The sequence below is a fragment of the Cynoglossus semilaevis genome, chromosome 4 (genome assembly GCF_000523025.1).
Source record: "Cynoglossus semilaevis isolate Cse_v1.0 chromosome 4, Cse_v1.0, whole genome shotgun sequence".
NCBI lineage: Eukaryota > Metazoa > Chordata > Actinopteri > Pleuronectiformes > Cynoglossidae > Cynoglossus > Cynoglossus semilaevis.
The window spans coordinates 19,132,034-19,142,329 of NC_024310.1; the positions used below are offsets into that span (position 1 = coordinate 19,132,034).

At 38.6% G+C, this 10,296-nt stretch overlaps 2 protein-coding genes across 2 annotated transcripts in view; one reads left to right on the forward strand and one right to left on the reverse strand.

Moving 5' to 3' along the window:
• The window catches only part of tyr (tyrosinase), a 5,181-nt gene extending 3,155 nt beyond the window's left edge, over window positions 1–2,026 (forward strand). The window contains 3 exon segments of the mRNA XM_008309804.3: window positions 1–19; window positions 654–835; window positions 916–2,026. The exon segment at window positions 1–19 is cut by the window's left edge and continues 13 nt beyond it. Coding sequence (XP_008308026.1) covers window positions 1–19; window positions 654–835; window positions 916–1,160 — 446 coding nt within the window. The 3' untranslated portion in view covers window positions 1,161–2,026.
• A 1,177-nt stretch (window positions 2,027–3,203) lies between these two features.
• The window catches only part of nox4 (NADPH oxidase 4), a 22,114-nt gene continuing 15,021 nt past the window's right edge, over window positions 3,204–10,296 (reverse strand). The window contains exons 10-18 of the mRNA XM_008309805.3: window positions 9,437–9,601; window positions 9,225–9,287; window positions 8,775–8,835; window positions 7,409–7,490; window positions 6,256–6,375; window positions 6,045–6,153; window positions 5,218–5,286; window positions 3,888–3,988; window positions 3,204–3,798 (exon numbers count right to left, since the gene is read on the reverse strand). Of these exons, the coding sequence (XP_008308027.1) occupies window positions 3,678–3,798; window positions 3,888–3,988; window positions 5,218–5,286; window positions 6,045–6,153; window positions 6,256–6,375; window positions 7,409–7,490; window positions 8,775–8,835; window positions 9,225–9,287; window positions 9,437–9,601 (891 nt within the window). The 3' untranslated portion in view covers window positions 3,204–3,677. The remainder of the gene's footprint in view (window positions 3,799–3,887; window positions 3,989–5,217; window positions 5,287–6,044; window positions 6,154–6,255; window positions 6,376–7,408; window positions 7,491–8,774; window positions 8,836–9,224; window positions 9,288–9,436; window positions 9,602–10,296) is intronic.

Consider the following 10,296-nt stretch of genomic DNA (forward strand, 5'->3'; position numbering starts at 1 on the left):
ACCATGCCTTCATTGACAGGTGAGATGTCCGACACGCAGGGAAAACGGTGTTTTTAAGATTTGGTTTGAAGCAATTTGTTTTTGTTTTGTTTTTTTAGCTCTAGCCTGACAATGCAGTATTGCAGTACAGTAGTTGGATATTACAGTGCAACAAATAGATTATGTATATATATATATATATATATATATATATATATTTGCAAAATGTGCAAGAAGACAAACCTGGAGTTTTTTTTTATCAATAAAAAACAAAATAAACAAATTACAAACAAGTCTGTCCGAGTAGGAAGTTATAGGTTTGAACAAAAACAAATGACTGAAAAGACTGAATGTGTTTACCTTGCAAATAAAACAGAAGAAAACCCATGACGAATGAAGAAGTTCCCGGGAAAGAACTTAAGCAATCGAGAACTGTAGCTGAAAAACAACTATTGTAGGACAGGGAAGTAGAGGAAGCCACTGGCGGCCATCTTGGATAATTTGCAAATCATGTGATTTATCAACAACCAATCCCAAGCCGGAAGTGTTCACCAATCATCTCTCAGTTTTAGTGCAGGTTCCTTTACATACTGTCACCTTTTGTACTCACTCACCTTCAGTCCTGTACATTGTACTTGTTGCCCTTATTTAAAATATCTATTCTACTTCTACAGTATTTTTGAGCGATGGCTCAGGACCCATCAGCCTGTCAGGAGCACCTACCCTCGAGCCAATGCCCCCATCGGCCACAACGACGGTTACTACATGGTGCCATTTCTGCCCCTCTATAGAAACGGAGACTATTTCCTGACCAACAAAGTTCTGGGCTACGAATACGCCTATCTGTTGGACCCCGGTCAGTGTGGAACAACCAAATATTACAGTATCTGCTACGTGACTCTTTTGGCTCCTGTTTAACACTGTTTTATACCACAGGCCAGAGGTTCATGCAGGAGTTCATCACGCCCTACCTGGAGGAGGCCCAGCAGATCTGGCAGTGGCTCCTGGGGGCCGGCCTCCTGGGTGCTGTCGTCGCTTCGGTATTTGCGACACTTGTCGTGGTGGCAAGGAGAAAGTGGAAACGCAACCAGAGGAGGAAGAGATCGTTGGGCTACGGCGAGAGACAACCACTGCTGCAGAGCAGCTCGGAGGAAGGCTCGTCGTATCAGACCACACTGTAACACGAGCACATACCCTTTAGGTCAAATATTTATCGACATTGTTTGCAAAACGCGCTGCCTTCACTAAAAGACGTTTTGAACACACACCGCAGAATGAAACGTGTTAAACGCAATCTATTGGTGCAAACTGTTGGATTGGACTTTCAAAGATTATATTCTCAAAATAGACAACACGGTGTAAAGTGGTGAGCTATTTTGCCCATTTTACAGCAAATACGTCACCGGACATCTTTAATGGAGTCCGAAGTGGCCAGCAAGCCAGGGTTTGAGAACCGTGCTCTAAATGTGTCTCTCCATGCAGCCTTCAGATGGACTGATAAACTCTGAGGCTCATGACTGCGCCCAAGTAAAAAAAAAAAAAAAGACAAATTAGTAAATCAACATCCTCAAAATACAGTTTCAAGTATTATGCAACATTCACTAATAAAACTGTGTATAAGATTGAAGTCTTATCGCAAAGAAACTCAATTCGTCCCTGATGATTTGTACATAAACGACAGAAAGTGCAGAACAACAAGACTTTGTTCTCAGTCGTTATCCTTTCATATTATTTTACTTATGAAATTAGAGAGGAAAAAAACAAAACTATTTCTTGTCCATTTTTTTTTTTAATTTAAATTCTCTCACTTACCTGTGTGTTTTTGTACTGTTTCATTACCCCAAATTAGTATTTTTATACATTTAAGAGGACAAGAATTTACCTTAGCTGTCACTATAAAAGCACCTTTTTTCAAATTTTGTCCAGCATTTTTGTCAGGATTCTTTAGACCAAACCCAATTCCCAAAACAACAGTGCACACTAATGCACTTTACACAATAAAATCATCATTCTGTACCTGCTGCAATTAAAGAAAGAAAAAGTACATACCGACAGTATTTTTCTTTTTTTCTTCCTGTGTGGTGAAGTATTTATTTTTTAATATTTTGGCTTTGTTTTGTCAAGACTAAAAAAAACATAAAATACATTTTTTTTGTATTATTTGAAACCACTTATATTAGATTTTAAATATTTAGTAAAAACCAAAAAAAGTAAAAAAAGAAATTTAATATTTAAGGCTTGGTTTATCAAAAACAATTGCTTAAGAGGATTAGGACTGTTTGAACAGAGGAGGAGGGGAAGGTAAAAAAAAAAAAAAAAGGACATTTTGAGGGTTAAAAAACCTGATCAAACCAAATCTAACTTGACTCAATTTTTTTTTTTTTAAGGACCAAAGCAGTCACAGCTGTTCAGACAATCAATCAATCAACAAAATCAGTAAACACTGCACAGCCCATGCAGCAAAATCTGCTCAGGTATCAGGAAACAAAAAAGGAAAAAACTTTAACCTTTTTTTTTTTTTAATTTAGTTTAAGAGACAGAAATAGAATAAATAAAGAATGACATATTATACAAAAATGACATGACAGTAGAACACATCCTCCCAAATTACTTTTAAAAAATCAACTCAAGGAAGCATAAATACATTTGTCTGAATAAAAAAAAAGACGTTGCGTTAAGTCGGACAATGGGACACAGACATCACATTTAGGACTTGACATTTCCTGAATCTCCAAAAGTGTTCAAGTTTGGATAAATGATTGAAAAACCAATCCGTCTACCTGTGCTATTTAAAACCACTTTTATCTTCACAGCACACGGAGTGTTTTGTATGACAGTAGAATAAATGCCATTGTCCAAGTGATGAAACAGGACAAGGTGCGCAATGTTTTTTTTAACAATCTGTGATTGGAATTTTGGACCAAACAGGGTTTTTTTTAACGATCTGTGATTGGAATTTTGGACCAAACAGCTCCAAGAATGAACGGCAACGTTAAAAATCGGTGCCAACTTGGCCGACCTTAACCTAAACCCTGCGGTCAGTGCAGCTGCTTTGGCGCCAAGCAGAGGATAGATGTACAAGTCAGCCAACTGGCAGCCAAACTGTAGGAAGTGACACTCAGTGAGCAGTGAGTGCAGTATTTGATTTGTCCCTGTGTTTTTTGAAACTGTGAGTAAAATCAACTCCGTTTTACTCACAGTCGAAAGTTCACAGGTTTTTTTTCTTTTTTTTTTACACACAAGGCTCTAATGTGTGTAACATTGATCTACGCAAAAAAAAAAAACACAAACCGTACAAATCCTCATCGTCACCTCTGGGGTCCTTTGGATCAAATGGAAGTTTTCATTCGAGACCTGCTCCCCCTACTGGGATGGGCATGTGCTGCACCTGAAGGCCGTTTCCTTCTCATTTTAGTTTTCACCCCTGAAAAAGCTCTCCTTTGAACTAATGAAGTCTATTAAATATATGGAGTTTTTTTTTTTTTTTTTTTTTTGGACCGCTTTTAAAGGTGTCCAGAGACATCTGACTGAGAGAGTCAGAGTAATTTGAAATTACGTAACAAATTAAATAGCTGACAGGATTTGCAGATCCCACAGAAATAAAACTAAATATTAAAAAAGCTCCCCATAAAAGTACAAAAAAAAAACAAACCACAATCTTCCCTTAGGGTGATATCTGTCTTCCTGTTGTCAGGCAGTCAGCTGAAAGACTCCTTGTTGAATTCAAAGGTTATTCCAGGAGATGGGGTTGAGTTACATAGTCTGTGAAGACTCCTGGAGATGCCCTTAGGTCCACAGCAGAAAACACCAACACGCTTACTGGAGAAAAAAAAGATTTAAAAAAAAAATAACAGTAAAATACTCAAAATGATGGTCAAATAAATGCATCTCGTTTTCAAACTACTCACTGATTATTGGTCTTGGCAATCTCATCGAACAGTACCTTCCACTTAGGTCGTCCAAACAGCAGCCTTGAGGTGAGGGGGCGGTACTTCTCCTCAGACATGCACTACAAAATGAGATAGATACAAATACTACATCATGCTATTACTTATACTTACAAATACTCTAGACCAGATGATTACTCAAACCTCCTTACATTACAGCACACATGTCAAATTCTGGCCCGGGGGCCAAATCTGGCCCACATTGTATTTTGATTTGGCCTGGCAGATCATATCAAATGTGTACTAGAGTTGGCTTTTGTAGTATTTGTAGTATTAGCAGTGTATGCGCTATATTATAGAGGCGGGGTCGGGAACCTATGGCTCATGACTACATCTGGCTCTCGGATAAATCTTAACTGGCATTTCAGTAATAATAAATAATAATTTTGCTGATATTAAAGTAAAACATTGCAGAAATGATAGTGTTAAAATAATCTTTAAAAAAAAGTGTGTTTTTGCGTTGTGTTAAATAATAGCGGGAAAATCATCAGCTCGGCACTTCATCTTTTATTTCTGGCATAAAACGTGAAAACAAAGTCAGTCCATTTTGTAGGAAAACACACATGTCTCGCGTTGAAAATATAAAATAAATGATAAAAATTCAAATAAGAAAATAAATGAATGACAGACCTCCTAAAATGTTTACCTACCATAAGGACAGCGGAGCTTGCATTTAATGACCGTACGATAAATTAGGATTTGTCTTACATGGAGTGTAATTGACTGTTTTGTATGACAAGTGAAATCATATATTTATAACTGTGTTTCACAATTTAATCCATATATTATTTTTTTGGCGCTGGAGCCAATCGCATCAAAACCATGCAGCACCAAAGGTCCTATTAATGGTAAGAAGTATTTTATGCATTAAATAGTAAATAACAAGGTCATTTAACCACTACCAGCATGGCGTACAGAACAGCAACTACAGAGCCGGGAATCGAACCCACAACCCTTTTAGGACAATTGTACCGTACCAAATAGTTGGTAGACATACTAAAATGCTTTAAAAAAATTATTATTGTTTGGTAATGTAGTTCTGCATCATCTAAGCAGAACAAAGCTTTAAATAGGGTCTAATTTGCCCAGTGAGAGGTTGCAGCAAACACGCTGGTTATCATATACTGCCCTCTGGCGGATAAAATGTTTAGTAATAGAAAAAGGGTGCCATCAGGACAATTTAAAAATAAGAAATATTGTAAAATACTACTAATACTACTACTACTACTAATAATAATAATCTTTAAATCTACACATTTTATGTGTTAAGAAAAGACAAAAACACTCCCACCTGTAGACTGTTTTTCTGACTGACGTACAGTTTCAGGTTAAAATAATCGGGTCTGTTCTCCTGCCAAAGCTGTAGAACAAACAAAAACATGTAATATTAATTCATGTGACAATAGTTTAAAATACATTCTGTTATTTTATACCATTTATTAAAAAAAACAACTTTTTTTTAAAAGAGAGAATTTTACTCCCAATAGGAAGACATTAAGAGAATGTGTAGGTATTTTTTAAATGTTTTGCAACTATTTTTACAACATTTATTCATCATTGGCTAACTATTCATCAAATCATATACCATATCCTTCCCAGGCAAACTCTGCATTAACTTTTGTTTACATTTGCGCTATATTTCAGGCTAACAGTAACCATTGCTTTAATTCTATTAAATATTGGGCAACAATTTGGCAAGTTAGCGACTACTGCTACAGCACAACTCAGTGTCCAATTCTTGCTCCTTACCACGTTTTTGCATAGATTTGATCTAAAAAAAAAAAAACCTTTATTTTCAAGATAATAATGTCATTAACCCTTTCATGCATGACGGTCACTACAGTGGACAGCTATGAAAATGTCATTTTCTATGATAAGAATAGGTTTTGATGGCATATAAGCCTCTACAGTGGACGCCTGAGAATCACCCACCACTGCCATGCAGTGGTCAGCCTTTGCAACTGCAGAATAATTGTGTCAACATTCAAAAAGAAAATTTGGTGTATAAAAACAGAACCAAATCAGTTCTTATTTTTATGTCTAAAAACACATAAAAACACTTTTTTTTAACTCAGTATATCATGGGTCATGCATCAAAGGGTTAAACATATTACTCACCTTGTGATGAAGGGCACACAGCAGATCTGCAAACCAATAAAACGACTGCAGCTCTCGACACACCCAAACAAAATACAACCTCTGCAGCCTGAAACCTGTCCAACCATCGCTGGGCGAGCCGTAAAAGAATATAAGAAGAAGGAAAACGTCAAAATAATGCAAAGGATTTGGTTTCATTTTATCAGCGTGACACACTGCCTTTGTGACTCACAGCAGAGCATGAAGCACACAGGCAAACGGCGTGACCCCTATCCCACCGGCCACACACAGACTGACGTCATAGTTGAACACCTCCTCCGATGGGCTTCCAAATGGGCCGTCCACATAAAGTCTGCACACGCACACACAAAAACCACAGATGGAACACGGCCAAGAAACAGAGGGAAGAACAAACACGTTTAGCCCATGGAATGAAACACATATAAATGTAGAAGTATGCAATGTGTGGACAAACAGTCTTATTAGGACACTAACAAACCGATCAGTGATCACTAAGGCAATTAGTAGTAGTAGGAGCTTAACTTGGTTTGAAAAAGTCAAAATGTCTAAGGGCAAATTGAAAAAATATATTTCTCTTTTTTTCAAGTTATTTTTCGCATCGTATGCTCCTGTTCCTCACAAATGTTCGGATGAAAATCAGATAAGGGCAACATTAAAACCCGCTACAAGGCTTCAATAAATTTACCGTCATCCATTTAAAAATTGAATAGAAATTCCATTTTTGCTATTCCATATTCCATTCAAAATTGAATAGAAATTCCATTTTTGCTTTGATTTCAAAATGTTCAAAAAAAAAAACCTGATCAAATATGACGTAAGTCAGCTCAAAGCTTGACAAGAGATAAAATGATAAAACTTCGTCGTAAACGTCAAGCGCTTCAATAACCTATAGGAGTTGTCCTCAAAAAGTGGCTCACGGTCCATTTCCAGCTTTGGCCTATTTGTCCACAAGCTGGTTCCTTCTTTCGTTGTATGTTTTTCGGCTTTGGTCAGCACATGTAAACGGGCTAAGGTGCTGATAGGCACTTTTTTCGCTTTCGCTTTTGAAGCGGCACGCTCATCAAATTTTTTTTTTTTTTTTTTTTTTGCCAGCCCTCTGAAGATAGATTGAATAAAAAAGGCAAGTTTGACAGTATAATCATTGTATGAAGTGATGGCTCAGCACTGGTCTACTAATTCCTCTTCTCGCTCTCTCTTTCTCTCCCTCTCCCTCTCCCTCTCTCTTAAACACACAACAGGAAGACCACGGGGGTGAGAGGTCTTGACCTTTCACCCCTGTGAGACTCTGAGCCTTCATGAGAAATCATGCCTCAGCCACATCACGCGCGCAGTCACAGAGCAGCGCACAGACAAAGAACACGTACCTGGGATATCTCCTCTGTTGCACCATGGGAAGGATCTCCAAGTCCATCCTCGGCTGAGGAAGAAGCAGCTGTGTGAATCGCTCTGAGAGGAGGAGAGGAAAAAGAGGAGGAAGGAGGAAGGGTTATGTTATATTAATTAAGTATTCGTTATTAATAAAAATGTCCGATAATCTTGACCAACCGATATTATCCGCCGATATTGAGAACAGTAAGAATAGTTATCGTTTTTTTCACTCCGATTATGAAAACCCGATAACGCGATGCCTGGGTTTCGCCCAGTTACTTTCTGTCATGCCCCCCCTTGAGGACAGACATTTATTCACACCCAACCCATGTCCCCACAAAATTAAATACTATTGAGAACCTGATAACATGTATATGTTTTATCTGTACAAACCACTGTATGAGTTGCTGCCACCTAGTGGCTGGAGGCTTGTTATCATTCAAGCATTACAGCAGTGGTACACTTATGTCCAGTGTGCCATATTCCACTGGAAGTCCCTCATGTCCCCCTGGCACCATGCTGCCCCCCCGCCCCCCAGCCAAACATTAACACTGGACATCCCTTAATTATTAAAAAAAAACAAAAAAAAACATGAATTACTTTAAAACTCCCTCTTTTCCATACGTGCCACTTCATCGCTGTCTTTTCCAATTCACGCGCCAAGACAAACGAAAATGAGTTCCTGCCCGAGTTTCAAGGGCCAGTGTCTTCACATTTTCACAGTGATGAACGGAAATGAGTCGACAATGTGACAAAGGTCATGTACTTTTTGGATGACATTTGGAATTAGTTGAGTTTTTCATCATTTTCAATTTCAATTTCAATTGTGAAATATTTGCAAACCGCCTTTAAAACCCACAACGGACCATAAACACTGAGATAAAATGAACAAAGACAAAACGGTAAAAAAAAATCCGAAATTGCACTCTCCCCAGAGAGGAGACAGAATGAAGAGGAGGAGGAGGACAAACAAGACCACTTCCTTCCTGCCAAGTCTGATAAGGAGAACTGAGGGTGTGTTTCTTGTACGTCGGCTGTGTGTGTGTGTTGTTGTCTATGTGCTAACGTGTGTGCGTGTGTTCTTGGTACAGCTGAACCTGTGGACAACAAGACAACATATTTGTTTGGACACTTTGTCCGAACGTCTTGCGTTGTCTCCGATGAGTGGGAGGGTGTTTGAAGTGAACGGTTTATTCTGGATTGAGGATTAAAATTAGGGTTGGATTAGAGTCTAATTAAGGATTAGGTTAAATCAACTATAAAATTGAATTGAAGAAAACGGTAATTGCATTATGCTTCTTATACACTGAAAGCCAGTGTGTGTGTGTGTGTGTGTGTGTGTGTGTGTGTGTGCGTGCCCACCAGTCCAGTCTCCCACGACTCGGAGATGAATGCCGAATGTTTTCTTCTTCTCTGTGGGACACTGCAAGGAGGACAAGGACAAGCGGGTCAGGACAGTGAGTCAGGGTTAAACACACACACACACCAACAAACACACACACACATACATACATATATACACAGACATACACAAATGCACAAAATATGTGTATGTGTGTTTGTGTGTGCTGTCCATATTGTCTGCTTGAATCTAAAAAATACCTTAAAAAAACTAATGTGAAATTGAACATTCCTGGACGACCCAACTGTCAATCAACTTTCAGCCGAGACCGGAGACTGACTGAGGGACTCTCTGTTCTTTTTTGTCAGATGGAAGAACATTTAAGTGTGTGTGTGTGTCAGTGTGTGTGTGTGTCATGAGTGAGGAATGTGTTGCGGGGAGCGGGGGGAGAGAGTTCCATAAAGTCTTACCATTGTTAATGTGAAGGGATGGTTCTCAAACGAAGAGACACCTGGACAGTTGAGGAGGACGTACTGAGAGGAGAGTGAGGGGGAAAAAAAAAAAGACAAAAACAAAAACAACAGACACAGACACACACAGGCGAGACATTAAACAGGTAAAAAAAAGAATAAGAAAAGAAATGAAATGTTACGTCAACGAGATGAAAACCGATCTGACCCACCTGCCCGGGTCGAGCCTGGAAGTTGTTCTTTAGCATGCGCAGCTCGATGACATCACAGGGATGTTTGATGACGGCCACGATGACAACGGGGTCACTGCTCCTCATGTAACGATAGAAACGCTCGGCACAGTAGAGGCAGAGAGGACCAGATACCCACAGCCAAGTCTGGACACAAAGGACAAGCATGTAAAAAAAAACAAAAAAAAAAAAAAACTGTTTCGTTCAGATTAGATTACAATAGAGATGACCTGAGGTGAAGATGAGAACAGAAGAGACCCAGATAAGATGTGATGAAATGAGAGTTGATTGAAGTGATACTACATTACAGCAGGGGTGTCAAACTCAGTTTCACAGTGGGCCAAAATGAAAAAAAAAATTGGCATGAAGTCTCAATATTTGTTGAAAAATTGACTGGAAATGTGCATGTTTTTTCCCCTCCTCTCCAGATATACGACGTTGAATTTTCTTCATGTGGAAGGACACTTTAGTTTTTGTGTTAACATTGAATCTGGAACAACCAAAACGTAACATTACAAACACTTATAATAAGACGCACATCAGTGGTATTTGTTTCTTATTATGTCTCTTTATCTCTAGCCTTTTGAGTTCCTTTTTAATGTCAATCTTTTTTTCACGGGGCCAACAACAAAACAAACAACAATGTATGTGCTATAACACTGTGCATAGACCGCTTATACTACAAATCCTGCCAGTATACATACTGGCAAATCAACTCGAGTACACATTTAATATGATCTTCCTGACCAAATATAATTTCACTGCGGGCCAGACTTGGCCCCCGGGCCTGAGTTTTGACACATGTGCTCTAATGTAAGAAGGTTTGAAATAGCATATACTGG